At 35.2% G+C, this 18,557-nt stretch overlaps 1 protein-coding gene across 1 annotated transcript; it reads left to right on the top strand.

Moving 5' to 3' along the window:
* The first annotated feature begins 3,558 nt into the window (after positions 1-3,558).
* LOC136812684 (uncharacterized) lies at positions 3,559-16,833 on the top strand. Its single transcript, XM_067069212.1, has 2 exons — positions 3,559-3,673; positions 14,762-16,833. Exon 2 carries the CDS (start codon positions 14,762-14,764, stop codon positions 16,352-16,354), a length of 1,593 nt encoding a protein of 530 aa, XP_066925313.1. The 5' UTR covers positions 3,559-3,673; the 3' UTR covers positions 16,355-16,833.
* The last annotated feature ends 1,724 nt before the right edge of the window (positions 16,834-18,557 follow it).

Below are 18,557 nucleotides of genomic sequence, written 5' to 3' on the forward strand. Positions count from 1 at the left end.
CGACTTTATTCTCCGATGCATGTCCGATGCAACGATATTTAATCAGCTCTGATTGAAATAAAAAATTACATTTAGGACCTTTAAATCCGTTGGGAAGTATCATTATTCCTGCTGCTAATTGTCTTTTATCGTAGAACTCACACAAAATGTGTCTGTATATTACTGCTGTTTTTCTTTATTTTGTTGTAATGCAATGATTTCCAAAGATTTTCCCCCAATAGGGGTAAAAAATAAAAACACTGTCTCGCCCTAGTTTGCCGCTCAATTTTTTGCACAAATTTGGAGACATTCAATGATAGAATGATGATTGTTACTTGGAGTATAAAAATCGCATAATATTAATACGTTTACTTTTATTTGTTTTGTAATTCAAAAAGGAGAAAATCGATGCTTTTGACTTTATCGTTTCACTGGCGGATTTAAGACAATAGAGCAAGTACGTATCGGAAACATGCGAAGAAGCGAGTCCAACGCTCGTTAAAAGACAATGAAATTACAATTACAAATCTCTTCCTCTGATTAGTTCGACATATGGTCTAGAACACGGGACAAGCTGGAGTTTTTACAAGCTCTTATTTGATTTGGTTGGTCGTTAAGATACGCGTCATCTCTATCACTTTAAATGACCAATTAGTGAAGTATCTTGTAAAAACTCCAAGGCATCTCGAAACCACCTATGCAGGGTGTCCCTAATTAAAGTATCGAGTTTGAACATGCGATTGAGTAGAAAAGTTTGTGTGTGTTATCGCTAAAATATAAGAACGTTCTCCATCACACAGGCTTATTACAAAAGGTAGTTACAACGTATAAATTAATCGTAATGACAAAGAAAAAAGAGGGAGAGCTTAAAATACAATTTTGTGAACACGCACATAAAACTTTCTACTCATAGTTGTGTTTCGACTCGATACTTTAATTAGGGACATCCTGTAGTTCTTTGACACTTATTGATAGCGCAAGGTAATACACTGACACTGTCAATCTCGTACCCAGACCCACTTAACTCGCTGATTTTACTGAAGGAGATTGGTGCCAACCTTTCGTGAGCGCTACTAAAAGACTGGGTTTGAGTTTGTCACACTGACCAAATTACGGCGACATGTGCAAATTTTTTCGCAAAAAGTGCTAGGCCATTAATTCTATTTCACCCATTTTTTTTAAATTGAGGAAAAACGCTTTTTCTGACGTCAGCAGGAAATTAAAATGGTCATTTATCCGTCATCAAAAATTGAGCAAAGATTTTTGCTGGAATATAGTATTCATCAGCCCTACCTACATACCGACCAAATTTGAGTTATTGACATTTTAAGTTATTTTTGAATGACTTAAAATATAAAAAGTGACAATTGACAAAAATCCTTGCTCAAAAAGAAGATGAACACATGGAAAAATCGTGTCTTTTGACATTTTTTATCTTTTTGCACGGACCCTAACTTGCCTGTGCATTGTTGAATATAAAGCTGGATAGTTATTCTTTATGAAACAAAAAATCGAGATGACTTCACAAAGTCAAAAACATCACACAAGTCACGGTATGTGTATTTAGGGCAAAACTGATGCCTCATTTCGATTCGTTTAGAAATATCGAGAGAAAAGAATTATTTTACGCGTAGCTAGATTTCTACAGAATCACTTTTCTTTTAGTGTTCAGAAAAATATCCAGAGCGATAAAAATGTAGCGGTGTCCGGGGCTAATGCCCTCATCAATCAAAAGAGACTTTAGGCATGGGGACAAGATTGCTTTTTTCCTATTGGACCAAAAATGCGAGGAATATGGCGGTATGGCGTTATGGCGGTATACGGGAAAAAATCGGCGGGAGAGTTTCGAAGAAGACTGGCAACTCTACCGACTGTAAACTGTTTTCGGCAAAAAACCCGTTTGCGAATTTTCTTCGGCTTTGGGCTTTTTTCTTAATTAGTGATTCGTCTTAGACTATAACATAGTCGCTAGGATGAAGGGGAGAGTGGCTCCCCTCTGCTCCCACGCAACTGGTACATACAGGAGACAGAACTTCAAACCGAAAAAAAACGTAGATTGAGGCAAATATTTTGACTTTCTTTTAATGACTTTTAAAGTGTTTTTTCTCGTCCAAAAGGACACCACTGTCTCACATCCCCGGTGGAAATTTTTCCTCAGTGGTCAGTGGAGATAAAGATTCTATTGCGAAATCTCAATGGGGATAGAAATTCTATTGTTCCAATAGTTAAAAAAACCAGTGGGGATGGTTGTGGAGTGTAAGTTTTAAACATTGAATTTTGAATGGGGATCAAAGTCAATTTTCCCGCGAGGCTGGGGTTGCCGAGGGGTTGAATGCAATGGGTCTGTGACACAGGAGTGTTAAAGGGTTAATAAATTAAATTTGATATACGAGATGTATACTAACCTACCAAACTCACGAAGTCCTTGCTGACCATGATCACTCATTTTTAACTACACGTTTTTTTATTTTATTAGAACACCTAAAATTTGGCTGAGCCTGGATGTGCTTATTTTTTTAGCAATTTTCAGCCTTAAATGTTCTTAGATGCGTTCTTAATTTTTCAGACTACTCTAAATCTACAATATCATGCAAAATAAAGAGCATATAAAATTGGTACAATTTGGACAATATTTGACTCTTGATTTTAGAAAATCCACGCCTAAGTGAGTTAAAACTGCTTGAAAAGAGGAAAAAATTGTAGTTTCTTGTCATATTTTTCCAAACTGAGGCTGGGCATTTTCTTACGATGTTCTTAATTTTTCGACGAATTTCAGCCTCAATGTTCTTATAAACTGGGTTCTAATAAAAAAAAAAACGTGTATATTAAAGAAGCTAACGGGAAGGAAAATGAAATGAAGGTGAGTTTTCTGACTACATATAACGGGTCCAACGGGTCACTGAGAACACCCCTGTGTCACAGACCCGGTGGACCCCCGCCCCGGTGGAAAAATAGGCTAAAAAATCGTCCCCGGTGGAAAAAATACCCTACATTTTCAACCCCACTGGGAAATTTCCCTATGATTCTATCCCCATTGAAAATTGAATGGAAAAAATTGGACTCCAAAACCATCCCTACTGGAATTTTTGAGCTGGAAACAATAGATTTTCTATCCCCATTGCAATTTCGATAGGAATTTTCATCCCCACTGAGGGAAAAGGTTCCACCGGGGCACTGAGACAGGGGTGTCTGAGACAGGGTAATTGAATGTTGTCGTTAGACACCAGCATTGCGGTGAAACGCTAAAATGTTACTTGGTGAAAAATTGAAGATGTTTGTCTCAAGCCCCTGGCAGATATTTGTTCTTTACTATGCACTCACAACCATGCACACACAAGGAATGATAGTAAAAAAGATATAACATTTTTTCCCTCTTACTTATACAACCTTAGCTATATGTTAGATAACATAAATGTTATGTTAGATAACTTAAAACTTACATTATATAACGGAAACGTTGCATAATAATAGATGCATTCAGAGGGGGATTCCTAATATAAGTTAACCAATCATCGCGTATTAAACAATTGGCTGTTATGGTGATAAGGAATCACCTTAATGAATGTACACGTGATGTACAGAATGGAGGAATCAATGGTGAGCGAACAAGGTAAATTGAACGGCCAAGCCATAGGAAAAATACACCAAACAAACTATCAAACTTCAAGATTATTGAATTCTACCATGTGATATAGTAAGTAGAACTGATTTCTAAACAATTTCTATCATTCTTTTGAATTAGTTTCATTCGGGACGGGTCTGGGAAGTCAAAATATAAAACTAGTTTTATCATTTCATTTTACTTTCCAACTTACATAAATATAGCCGGGTAAAGGTTATGTTATACAACTTAATAAACTTTTTACTATATAAAGCGAACACGATATGTTGTAAAAGTTCACATATTGATCATTCACTTTTCTAAAGATTGCGGGGAGGTCATGAGAGGGGCTATGGGAAAGGGGAAGTAAAATGTAGCCAAAAATCATTTTTGAGCGATCTCCTAAGAGCATAAAAACACAATGTTTTGCGAAGTTCATGTTTTTTATAGCGCAACTGTAAGATTATTTGAATGATTTCGAAATAAACCCGTAGAATTAGTATTTTTATTTGAGATTGGATCTAGGAAAGCTTAATCATTATATCCTTATATGAGAGTGCATTTATTTTCATAAAACTATTTTACAAAACACGAAAATTTCTTCTAAAGAATATACGTGATATCGCGCACGTTTTTTTCTCGATAAATTGAAATTCGCTAAGAAACGAAATGAAATGGAGCTATTTTGTACTTTATACATTTTTCATATCTATAGAATTTAAAGAAGCGGGCCCACAATTTTCCTGTAATTTTCCTATGATGGTACATCATCATAGTTTTCCTTAACTCACAACAAAACTCTTTTTCTATAACTCGATTTAAACCCACACACCCACAGTACAAGCTTTTTTTAAAGGAATACTTTATAAGGATATTCTTGATGAAATTGGTCAGAAAATTAAAAATTTGCTAAGAATATCATCAGCATGGAATTTGGTAACTGAACCTAAGAATGCCAAATTTAGAGCTTGTTTTTACGTATATTGCCAATTATCCCCCAGTAAGGTTCAATATAATTTTACAAAAATGCCATTTTATGCTTCAAGTGTCTATTACATGTAAAATTTAGGTTGAATTTAACCTAAGAATACCGTAAGAATACTTTAGGATGATATTTTCCAAAAATCAATGATGAAATGAAAAAAACACCATTTTTATACAAAAAGGATTCTGAATTTGAATAAGGTTGAGGGCAGTAGCGTAGTGGCAGCGGCCGATTTTTTTGGAGGGCGCCGAAATACAAAGGGCGCAAAAAGACGCCTCTGATCACTAATTTCGTGACTTTTCTGTGAGGAGCAGGCTTAACTAGTCTATAATATATAAGGTGTTTCTAGAGCTTGTCCCCTGTCAAAGCGTCCATTTAGCTAGACCTTTACAAAGTCATTGAGTTTTCTCGTATCTTTAAAATTCAGGAAGCACAAAAATTTTTCTTAGTCTTTCTTAGGATGTCATATCTTCCCCGACGGCACACAACGTCAAAACAACGTCCATGTGACATTCATAACGTCCAAATAACGTTATTTGAACGTTATAACAACGTTGTGTGCCAGTTGGGTTACTTCATTTTGAGCGTAAAACTGCTACCCTCAAGAGTAGTAAGACCTATAGCCCTCCCAGTTGACACACAACACTTTCTTCAATGTTTATCTAACGTTCACGCTTTATTTATAAGAGTGGTTTAAATCCATTTCATCATGGATATTCTTAACTTTTTTGGGAAAATCATCCTAAAATATTCTTACAGCATTCTTAGGTTAGGATCCTAATTCAGACTAGATTTAACATTTAGTACATACGTCTCATTACGCCTTACTTTGGGGTAATTGGCAATCTATAACTGAAAATGCTCTAAAAATGGCATTCTTAGCTTGAGTAGCCAAATTCCACGATTCTTAGCATTATTCTTAATTTTTTGGCCAATTTCATCATGGACATTCTTATAAAGTGTATTCTTATAAAAAAAGCGTGTAATGTTAGACGAACGTTAAATCAACGTTGTGTGCCAGCTGGGCTGCAGCTGCCTATTTTGTAGACTAAGTCTATCCCTCCATTCAAAAGTTGTTTTGAAGCACGCCAATTATAAAGAAGCGATAATTGCTATGCGACTTTTGACGTGGGGAGTATAGAAAACATAAGCGTACGTGTACGTCTAAAAATGAAGATTTAATTAAAGTTGTTAATTTTATATGTTAATTCAGCATGTCATTCATACGAGAGTTCCCTTAAAAATATTGGGTAAAAAAGGCGCCTCAAAGTACTAATTTTTTGGCGCAACTTTGCCAACTTTTTTACACCATAGAATCAAAAGCTTTTAGCTAAAAAGATAAAAATACCCAAAAATTTTCATTCTTGTTTCGCTTACATCAATTTTACAAAGACATTTTACTGTTGAAAGGGGGCGCAAATATCTCAACTTTCAAAAATTGCCTCCAAAGCTTTGTTCGACCCACCAGCTTGAGCCTCTCCATTTTTGAGCACTCGAATTCCTAGTGAATTTTATCTTATATTAGCCTTCAACCTTCCCTTTTTTACGGTTGTTCCACCGGGCTTGGCTACGCTACTGGCAAAAGAATGTGTTTGTTAGAAAAAAGAGTACTTTGAGTCCCACCAGGTCTGTGAGACATGGGTAAACAAGTAACAAAAGGATAGAAAATGTCCATTTTGTTAGGATTATGTCGGGGTAGACATTAAATTACTGAGTTTGAAGTGATTCAACAATTACTTTACTAAAAGTCAAGCGATGGTGATCAATGCTGCTATCCTTACATAACTCCGACATAACTTTACGAAACCAACACACACAGCCTTAGATTGTAAAAAAAGATTGTCCTATTACGTGATTATTATGCCGGACCAAATTTCGTGACATCGACATCAAATATACATCAGTGACTGACCCTTGAAGAGGTAGCAACAATTCATGGCATGTTTATTCACTCAGATGTGTGAGAGTGATCAATTTTTTAAGTTTTGCACACCTTCAATACACGTTTTTCTTAGGGCACGTTTATTTATGTTGTACACAACGAATGACACAAATTACTCTTATCGCGTGTACTGTCGTTTAAAACCATGATGTACACGTTTTTTTTATATAAGAACATGGCCAAAAATATTAGGAAAAAGTTAAGAACATTTTAAGGCTTTATGAGCTCTAAAATGGCCAATTTCTAAAGAAAATGGACAACAATGCTTTCAAAATGGTGAAAATAAGAACATGTTAAGAACATTTTTAGGCTTAAAACCCAAAAAGTTAAGAACATCCGAAGGCTTCAAAAATTTGGATGTTCTTATAAAAAAACGTGTATAGAACAAGGTTAAAGACATCTAAAGGCTTCAAAAACTTCGGATGTTCTTATAAAAAAAACATGTACACGTTCTCTTAACAAGAGTGGGAATGGAAATTACATCATCCCATGGGGTACGTAGTAGGGACAATAGATGACAGATTAGGTTTATTTTGTGATTTTGTAGTCTCCGCCACTTCAATTATTTCTTTTAAACCTGGTGGATGAGAATTGGTAGAGCAGCTGGCTTTCTTTTTTGATTGTTGCGGTGATACAATGTGTCAGTGAACTGGTGAGATTTGTTTAAGCTTGTTCTATACATAGTGAAATTTCTTCACACTGATGACCTCCTAAGATCAAAAAATCTCTCCAGTTAAAATGAAAGTTATAGCACTTTTCTGCAAGATCTTCATTTTCTTCTTCTTTATTTTCATCTTCGTTTTTAGAAATTTTTCAAAGATTTTTTTATTTCAAAATGTTCCACTCACTTATATCTTTCCAACTATACCATATCTATAAAAATTGAGAATTCCTTCAAAAGTTATAGGTAAAAGAAAAAAGAGTGCACACTTATCGTGAATAGACTTTAATACACCCCCTTCTCACAGACCCTTTGGGACAGCTTTCCAGTGGAAGAATTGGCCCAAATATCGTCCCCAGTGGAAAATTGTACAAAATTGTTTTTGTCCCAGCTTAATATAATCTGATAAGCAAATTCTCACTGCAAAATATTGTGCTATTTTTCCCATTCCCAATGAATTTTATTTTCTGGCTCGAAAACAATTTAGTTCCAATCCATAAAAAAAATAATATAAATATCAATCAATCCACATCGAGATTTCAGGCCGTTGATTTCACCCCCACCAACTGAAGAATCTTACCAGGTCTGTGAGAAGGGGGTGTGCCAAAGGCACAACGCACCAAATCTATAAATAGTAACAAATAATCTGCACAAAATTTATTAGTTTGTACAACTTAAGATCCCATCCTCCTTTGCGTTAATTGCTTTTACACGTTAATTAATTACAATTTCAAACAAAAACGAATTTTCTGACCCGGCCGCAGACTGTGGGTTCGTCTATATGGTTCAACATAAAGAAAATCAAGTTGACTGTTCAAACTATCAAATGTCGTTTGGCTAGCTATTCCCGCTTTTAAATCAAGTTTTGTTCGTTAGTAGTTAATACATTATTATTCAGGGCTTACTTCATACTATTTGTACATAAAAGTTATCTTTAAAGTTTTATTTCAATGATCTTAAGAGCTCTGGTCATAGTGAAAAATCAATTTCAGAATTTGAAGATAAAACCTTATGTTTTCGCTTCTTTCTACTGCTTTTGAAAAGAAAATGAATTTAAGACGAAATCATTTTGACTTCAGAAATAAGCAGCAAAAGCATTACGCAATGACTCCAAAACATTACATAATCTTAGTGACTAATAAAGATAAAATTTAAGGGCTAGAAATTGGTACGCTATAGGTTATCCAGACGCTAAGAATATTTAATGTTTTAATGAGTCATTACGCAATGCTAAAAATCTTCGTGTCGATTTTTCTTGTTCAGGGAGAGTCCGCTCACTAACTTGTGTCTGTGACTTGGCAGTACTACATAGTCAATAAATTTTATGAATTTCACTTAAATTAATAAGAATATCGAAACTTATGAAAAATATGATAAACATAAGTTTTTGATAAAATTCACTTTCCAGGTCTTGCTTAAGATTGAGTAGTTTCAAACTAACTGTCGAGTTTAGTACGTATTTTTGTTCCCTATACTGTTAACCGTTGGACTTTTTCCTTGAGGATATTGGCAAATTCTAACCAAACCTCGACCAAATCTCGTTGTTTGCGGAAAAGTATAACCAATTATTGTCCAAAGTTTCCTCATTATTTTTAATGTATAATGTCTTCTCACCGTTTTTTTGCCAGTAAAAAAGGGTCACTTTTAGTCAAAATATACAAGGACAAAAATAGACCGGAAAATTAATAAATTTAGTACGAATATAAAGTTTCTGTAGAAGCCTTTGAGCTTATTACTATCCTGCTTCAATGACAATTAAGGGTCCATTTCATTTCATTTTTAATTTAAGCCACTGTACATTTTCGAAATTAATTTTTCTACAAATTGGAAAATTAAGTACAAAAATTACCTTCCTGCCCTTTTCAAAATTACATTAAGGGAACTTATTTTTGCGAGGGTTAATTTTGGCAAGTAGCAAAAATCTTGAAATTTTTTAATATTGGCGAGAACTTATTTTGGCGAATGACAGTCTAATCTGTTCTATTTTGTCTTATTTTGAGCAATTTTGATGAATTGAATGAATTTTAATGGCTATTTTGGCAAAATACCCAAAAATAATTATTTTGGCGAATGAGTAGAATATTTACTAGTAGTTTTGTCTAAATTCGCAAAAAATATGTTCTCGCCAAATTCGCAAAAATTTGTTCTCGCCAAAAAGTTCCCTAGGACCTTTGGGAGCCCTTACAGGCCCTTAGGAAAATTAAGAAAAATATCTCCTCTACATGAAATTTCTCGAGTACTTCAGTTCGGAAATCCATCCAACTTAAAAATAGTGGGGAAGCACGATTACACAATTATAAAATATGTTGCGTGACCTATGGTAAGGTGTATTCAAAATAACCTTCCCCTTCCTATCCTTTCAAAAATTACATTAAGGGAACTTATTTCGGCGAGGGCTAATGTTGGCAAGCAGCAAAAATCTTGAAGATTTTTAATATTGGCGAGAACTTATTTTGGCGAATGAATTGAATGAATTTTAATGGTTATTTTGGCAAAATACCCAAAAATGATTATTTTGGCGATTGAGTTAAATATTTAATTTTGGCGAGAACTAATTTTTGCCAAATTTTGTCTAAATTTGCAAAAATTTATTCTCGTCAAATTCACCAAAATGTTTTCGTCAAAAAGTTCCCTAGGACGTTTGGGAGCCCTTACAGGCCCTTAGGAAAATTCAGAAAAATATCTCTTTTGCATGCAATTCTTCGAGTACCTCAGTTCGGAAATCCATCCAACTTAAAAATAGTGGGGAAGCGCGATTACACAATTATAAAATATTATTGGGAAACTCGAAACCTGTTTTTGATTTTTTGGATATTTTGAAATTTTCCTTTATTTTTGCACATTTAAAAAAAAAATTTACCGTAAGATTGGTTGGTTGATTTTACTGATATCTTTTAATTTTTTGGAATGAGATTTTTTTCAATTTTTCAAATTCTTTTATTTTGATTTTTTGAATTTTTAAAACTTTGCTACTGAATTTTAGTTCTTTTTGGGTGATTTATACAACCGAAAGAGATCTCAGGGAATCACATTCGGTTTGTAATGTTTTTGCACGCAGACCTCTTGTTGTGACGGCTTAAGGAATTGTTCAGAAGTATGAGTGAATTTTCCATTGATTTGACGACTGGGGGAATTATGAAAGAACATAAATGTTAAGGACAATTTAAAGAACATTCTAAGGCTTGGTAAACTCTAAAATAGCCAATTCTTAAGAAAATGGACAAAAGTGCTCACAAAATGTTGAAAATGAGAACATCTTAAGAACATTTTTAGGCTTAAAACTCAAAAAGTTAAGAACATCCGATGGCTTCAAAAATTTTGAATGTTCTCATAAAAAAACGTGTAGTACAGTAAATAAAGAAAAGCGAAGAAAAGAAAGCTCAACCCAAAATACACAATTATAATTAAGAAAACAATCCTACAGTCTTCTACGACCTCGTTATCCTCGTTTCTTATGCAGACAACAAGAGGCCATACGTAGTTATAATACGTATAAATCCAAAAATATCTGCAAATCACAAGCATGGGAAATCCCCAGCAAATACGTAACTATGTTATAAATATTGATGTTTTACTCTCTCATTTACTCCGTTCTACTACTTTAAATCTTGCTAGCTTTCATATTTTTTGACTTGTGGGACAGTTTAAGATATAATTACTGTAAGAATCAGGTTATGGATTGGAAAAAAACTTTCTTTGACCTCTGAGCAATATGAAGGCATAAAAACATATGAAGGTTATGCTCAAACAAAAGAACTGAAACATTAAACAGTTTACTCGCAAACTCTTCTTGGGTCTTGGTAACATTTTCTGTATAAGTAACTTTCATGTTCCTATTTGTAAACGTTCTTATAGAAACCCAGGGGAATCACCTTGAGCTGTTGTTGAGCGTGGTTGAGCGTAAGAGAAAATGTACCAAAATCTTTTTATAAGCATTTTGGTTGAAACACAAAGACTATTTTCAGTAACGTCTGAAATTTTTTTGTTTTATTGATTCGACATTTGACCCAGCATGAAAAACATGAAAAATTAAAAAATTAGAAAAATTTAAGTAAAGAAATTAAGATTGAAATATCATTATTATATTCTCACGCGAAATGGACAATTTGTTTGTATAGAATAGTTCTTAAAACGTTAACATACTTATGGCAATTAACGAAAAATAAATACACGATCAAACCAATCCTCCCTTTCACTTTACAAATCTCAATTTATTACACTAAACTACACCATTGAATAACAGTTGCCACGTTTCCAAAGTAATGCTATGACAACTTATTCCAAACGGAACTTATGAAATGTCTATAAACTCGAACCCAGTAATCTACGACTTTTAACCCTTAGACCACGAGGGACGCGTATATGCGTCCATAACAAGCCAAAATACTTGAGACTTCAGACTTGAGACCATAGCTCCTGACCACTTGATTCAAAGGGGCATAAGCCGAATGCTTATAGAAAGAGTATAAAAATAGCTTTCTAATAGTATCAAAACAATTGTCTAAGTCAAAAGCTACAAGCTTTTATGGCAGTTTAAAAGTTTTGAGGTTCAAAAAAAATTCAATTTCTTCAAAAAAAAAACAGTGCGCACAAAGGGTGTAAAGACACGAACCAAGAACCCCTGCTTTGTAGCGCCCAAGCCTTAGAACAATACATCTTTTACAAACTTTAAGTGCTTTAAGACCATTTCGGGCTGAAAATTGCTGAAAAAATAAGCACATCCTGGCTCAGAGAGGCTCTATCTTACAATTCGTGTATTACTAAAAATAGACAAAAAGAACGACAAATTTCATAAAAAAACGACTAAAAATTTCATATTTTGCCGTCCACAACCCCGACCGAAAGGAGGCCCGGAAAACCCGAGTTACAAAAACTCGAGTTACAAAAACCCAAGTTACAAAAACCCGAGTTACGACGAATGTGACGTCACAAGTCTCAAATTATGACGACATAAGTGGGCTTTTTAACTCGAAAAAGTTTTTTACTGTTGCTTTGTAACTCGAAATATTTTCTTCAAATTTTGTTTTCGAGTTACGTAACTTGAAATTGTAGTACATTATTTGAACTTTCGAGTTATCTTCAGGTGAAACCAAGTCGGCCAAAAATTCTAGAATTCATATTATTAATAAATATACACCATTTCTTTCGAGAGAAGAATCAATAGATCCGATTAGAATAGAATCTTATTTTAAATCAAAAGTTATTGGCCTATTTGTGGTCAAAAACTGATGGAAAACAGGGAATTTCCCCACAATCTGCATTAATTTATGCAAAATTAAACACCTTTTTGACCACAAATAGGCCCATAACTTTTGATCTAGAGAAGTTGGGACTTTAGTGTAATACACTTTTTTGCTCAGTTTGAAGAGCTCTATCATGTGATATAGGTCTTTTTTTAATTTGAAAACCCCCCAAAAATCATGAATTTCCAGGCCTTGCAACTTTGCCTGGAAACGCAAAAAATCGCCAATTACTCGTTACTTGCACGATAATATCGTGGAAACTGTTTGATTTTGGAATCTACATATACTAATTTGTGAGTTTCCACCAAAAAAAGTTAGTTCTAAGATGTGTGTTACCATAGAATTATTAAAAGAGTAATAATAATTCTATGGTGTCACGAAAATCGTTTTCTAGCCACTTTTTTCGATCTCAGCAGCGGGACTATTACTAGAAAGATTAATTATGTGTTTTCAGTAGACATAATCTTTTAGTGAGTTAAACCATAGTGCTTGTTTTACCCTCGAAATTATTAAACCATTAGTCGGACTAGAGCTATTTAAAAAAAATAAGTTTGCAGACGTCAGCTTATTTTTTACCCTGAGTATCAGAGGTTAAGTTTTCAAAGAATATATTACCTCTGAAGACCAATTTTAATTATGGAAATGTCACTTTAATTGAATCGAAATAATAGACAGACTTTATGTTATGATTCTCTATCACTGACTCTTTTTACAAAGCATTGATGACTTTTTTAAGTTGTGTTTTCAACGAGGGGAATAAAAATATTAACTTTGAACTTCATCCAAGATCTTGGATTGTCGTCATGGTTACTTTTGTCACAGGCCGATATCATATATTGATCTGTGCCGACCAATTGATATTCTATTCAGCGCGCAATCTCAGGTAAGTTATGGCATGTCTCAAAAACCTGAAAATTACCATAATTTTTGAAGGCCATTAGCCGGCAGAAAATGAGGAAACCAATGATTTGCAACGAAGGATACCATGATGAAGTTTCGCTGTAGGGGTGTTACCTAATTGTTTACGCCCTTATTTTCGCGAAAACCGCAAAAACTAAAAAATGCTGACGTCAGCAAAACTTGTTTTTTGAATAACTCCAGTTTGGCCAAAGATAGAAACATGAAATTTGGACTGAAGTTAGACATCATTTAAAGGATAATTTTGCAAAAAATTTTTTTTGAAATTTTGCTGACATCAGCACTTTATAGCAAAATTTCGTATTTTGCTGATTTCTGCTGACGATAGCAAAATTTCGAAAAATTTTTTTTTGCAAAATGACCCTTTTAATGATATTGATACAGTCTGCTAGAGTACACTATTCTTATAAAAAAAAGCGTTTACGCTTTTTCAATCGCAGTCGTGCGGATACTTAATTACCCCCTAAACTATATCCAATCTTTTTTGACACCTTTTTCTTTTGTATTTAAAGTGGGAAAAAACTCGGAAAGAAAGACCGACGCGTTTAGGGTGATAAACAGATAAAGGGTGCCTATACGGCAATTTGCACCTACGGTCGAAAACGTGTATTTTCATATTTAATTTGCAAATGGGAATGAAAACAAATTCAGTTTTTTAGTTGGGCTAAAATCATAGGGGTATTTCTCAAACCATGGGCGTAATCTTGGCCAGTTTTCCCAGAGGGGCGGGGGAGGGGGCTCCACCGGGGCTGTGAAGAGCCTTACTGGGGCTTAGAGTTTGTTTGGTTTCAAATGGCATAAAATAAGACAATCTTTCTCAAAGTCTAACGTCAACTATAGATGAGGTCTCGGGGAGCCTGGTTCCACCGTCCCAATCCTTTTTTGACGCATTTTTTTATTGTCTATTGGTGCAAAAAAAGGACTGGGACGGTTTTAGTGGGATAAAGCGGACAAAACAATGGCCGCGCGGCAATTGGTGGCTACGGTCGAAAAGGTGTATTAGTTGAACACACATCTGACAAATAGAAATAACAATGGCTAATCATTTCAACCCTTTAAACATTTGGACCAGTGTTAACATATAGTTAACATGGAAGTTGCAGCCTTTTAAAGATGTTTAGGTTTCGTGCAATAAAATAGAGAAAAATTAGCTCCAAAAATAGTACATAGTTTTCCCATGTTCCAGCAGTTTACCCTTTTTGGACACCAAATTGAACCATCTACTCTTGGTAGGATAAAATCTTTATATGTCCGTCCGAAATTTAGCATTTTTAATCCTCTTAAATACTTCTACAGTGTTCTACCCAAACAACGTTGTTTCAACGTTCATCTAACATTATATGGACGTTTTGAACATTAAAATGACGTTGAAAGAACGTTGTGTGCCAGCTGGGACACTTTTTCTTTATTTCCATTTTACTTTTCCTTTCAGATGGACCAACATTCTCCACCTAGTGATAAGCCACGAATGATAACCAATAACATGCCCGCCACAACGATTTCAAGACCAGCGCCCACTACTCGTATGAACGCCCCTCGTCAGGACCCTGGTACCAAAGAAGGGCGGAATTATATGGATATTGACGAATTCTTCAAAAAGGTCGGCGGGGATACATCGCCTAAAAGTAAAAATTATTTGACTAAATTCTCAAACATGGTTCCACCTTTATTGAACGCAAGTGATACGTCATCGGCCGCAAGGTCCCAAGGTCAGGTCCTTCAAAACGCAAGCCAAGAGGAAAAACTAAAACTTTTATCAGCTTTATACAGAAAAAATGACTATCTAGAATCTCGCAGAAGACATGCAAGTCCCCATGAAAGACGCATGTATTACGAACACGATGAAGTATCTCGGTCTGAAGAATCTTTAAAACGTCGTTACGACGAGCATGAACGATCACTGACGCAAATATACCGACGAAATCCCAACGACTCTCGGTACATAGTGATGCCACCTTTAACGAAAATTTCAAAGGGGCGTGATGATTCAGATTTAATACTTCAACGAAAGATCGAGCGAAAATTAAAGGACTCGAAAAAAGACTCACGACAGGACACAGTCGAGCCGTACATAGATGTCCTAGGTGACCAACACGAGTCAGAAATCGGAGATAAACAATCAACTTTGTATCAACGGACTAATAGTCTCGATAGACTAGTTAAGTTGGAAGAAAAAGTAGCAAGCACAAATCATCGTCCACCAAAAATCGATCATCGGCCGAAAAGTGCCGACATTTTACGCAAAGATACGGAGTCTAGATCACAGTCGAAAAGTCGGGAAAGAACTGACGAAGAAGAATGTATACCAAAAGAAAACGAACCGTCTGACCAAAAAGACGCCATCGTTGACAGCTTATTGATGGAGCGTTTATGGAAAAACGAACAGCAAAAGTTGTCGAGTGGCGTAACGACTAACGAAAAACCAGTAAAAAGTCCGGTAAGTGACATCACAGGAGGGACGGCGAATTCCAGTTTCGACGAGTCTTCCAGACATTATGACTCTTCTCATGATTCTGACAGTAGCGGAAAATCAGAAGTTTATGATGAATCATACCAGATGAAAACACAAGCAGCGCACGGCCTCATTTCACTTAATAGTGGCGGGGTAGCTACAAACACTAATGGAGCGAACGCCTCGGATGATAGCGGTGGTGCTGCTAAAGTGAAAAAGCGAGGTGGTGGAAAACCAGGGCGGCGTCGAAAACGAGGCTATATATACGATCCTAAGCCACTTGTACCAAAATCAAAAATCAATAACCTTCCTGCAGAGCTTAAAGATGAAGAGTATTGGACAAGGCGGCAACGTAACAACGAAGCCGCCAAGCGTTCCCGCGAGAACAGACGTGTTAAAGAGCTGGAAATGATGACTTTAGTGAAAGATTTGACTGGAACAAACACAGAGTTAAGGACAAGAATACAAGAGCTTGAAGTAAGGAACAAATTCTTGGAGCAAATTTTGGGTCGACATCCAGCTGGTTTGGATGGGAGTGGAGGAAGTAACGCCTCGTCCTCAGATTTGTCCTGAAAGGCGGAAGGGCGGAAGACGAAATGCGGTTAATCGACATTGGCACGAGGTCGTGTCTAATGATCCGTGATGCTGGCGACAAATTTATTCAAACATATTCAAAAAACAACAACCAAAGAACAGCACAATATTCAAGACACATGCAAGTAACAAAAATCTTTAACATGTCTTAACTTCTTAACTTTGAGTAATATCGTGAATTATGTCACAAAGATGTATGAAATTTCCCAACTGATGGTAGAAGAGACATCAGATTAGAGTAAAATTGACCCATTTTAACAACTCAGACTAATAATAAAGTGAAGTTATACATTCGAAGCACGATCTTTAGTTTATATAGCCTGCACACGTAAGGTTCGAGTTTGTAAAGGCTAAAATATTGGAAACTTAACTGTAACGGATGAGCCCCTCTTGCATATACTTTTCCTGCACGTCTGACGGCAATTCGCCCTGACCTGTGAATAACAACAAATAGGCTTTTGCTAAAAGATCGTGACTTAATTTTACTCGGTTTTACTCTAATGAATAATGTTTTAGGCCAACAACATACCCGTGAAAAGCATTCGAACCATTTTAAAAAGCACGCATATACTTATCGTATATTTTATATTTCGTAGGACTAATTATTAAACAAAAGGATTTTCGAAAGATTACGTATATACGTAGACGCAAAATTTATTCCTATCCGTTATCTGCGTGAATACAGAGCATTTTTTTATTTGCAATCTTTCATGTATGCATTCATCCATTCGTTCATTTTGTTAATTTTTTTCTGACCAATCTTTCTCCACATCCGTTTTAATCTAATGTGAAAAAGCTAAAATTGATGAATAAGCAAACGATATCACTCTTATTCAAAAACAAAACCTAGTGATTATTAAACAACGATTCGTTTTTTATATACACTTCAATGTATTTACATTTTCTTTACTTGGGGTACACGTAGGTGACCCTATTTTTATAATGAAGTATTTTTAGTTTTCTTAGCAAGCAATACCTCATCGTCAAGATTTATTATGAAAGAAAAAATCATATTTGTTGTGACTGATCTCAATTTATCCCCAGCCATCTATCACACACAACAATCCTACAATCATAGACAAAAGGCTGTAGGCTTTTCAAAAACCCATTTCTAAATAAGCTTTGAAAAACCATTTTACTAAAGCCAATGTTGTTTTTATTGGATTTATAGATGTTTGGTAACAAATCCAGAAGCTGATTCCACTCAATGGGCTCTTCCAGAAAAAATCCGTTCATGGGGGGTGGAGGATGAATTGTCCAGGGGTATTGAAAAAATACCAAAAAATTGCAATGTCCAGGGGGTAAATTCCAATGTCCAGGGGTAATTTTTTGTGTCCACGGGGTTGATTTGATGTTTGTCCAGGGGTATAACCCGTGTCCAGGGGGTTAAAAATCAAAATGTCCAGGGGTAATTCATGAATAAAATAATATATCCTCCACTTCCCATGAACGGATTTTTTCTGGAAAAGCCCAATATTGAAGAAAATGAACTTTTGTAAAGTCTTCAGGCCTTTTCTGGTCTTTGATTGAGGGTTTGATGAATTTTCCTCTTCAACTTTTTCGAGAAAGACATCTAATTGGGCCATATTTGAGATGGTTCGTAATAAACAATAGACAGAGCTCCCTGATGTATTCACGACCTGTATGGCTAAGGTTCACCCATTTCTGGTTACTTTCAGTTACTTTGTAAATCTTTCTCAAAGGAAATAATCTAAGATAAAAGAATCACTTTATTTCATGAGCTGGGGGTAAAATTGGCTCAATGAGGTTACCAAACATATCATATACCAAAAGATCCCAAATTTTATGTAGAATCTGACAAAATCTCAAAATTTGGCCCTCAGCTCATGGTTCACTTATGTGAAAATTTTATGAAGTAGATTTTTTCTTTTTCATTTTTCATCCTCTTTTTCGGATTTTCGTCCTTCCGCAAAAGCCCTTTTTAACTGAACTACTCCACAAAAACTTAACTTCCTATGTTAATGAGGTCATTTTTAGAAGTTCAAACCCTTTGAATTATGCTTATGAATTTTTGTCAGATTTTTTAGATTGATCACGGATTTTTGCCGACATTGTTCGGGTCTTTTGAGGTCTTCCCGTGGACAAAAAATATGACATCTTAAAGGTATGGGGGTAAACTTTTTACTGAAATAACCCATCTCATCTTAGACCTGAGAACATA

This window comes from Clytia hemisphaerica, unplaced genomic scaffold (assembly GCF_902728285.1).
Source record: "Clytia hemisphaerica strain Z4C2 unplaced genomic scaffold, Clytia hemisphaerica genome assembly, whole genome shotgun sequence".
Taxonomy (NCBI): Eukaryota; Metazoa; Cnidaria; class Hydrozoa; order Leptothecata; family Clytiidae; genus Clytia; species Clytia hemisphaerica.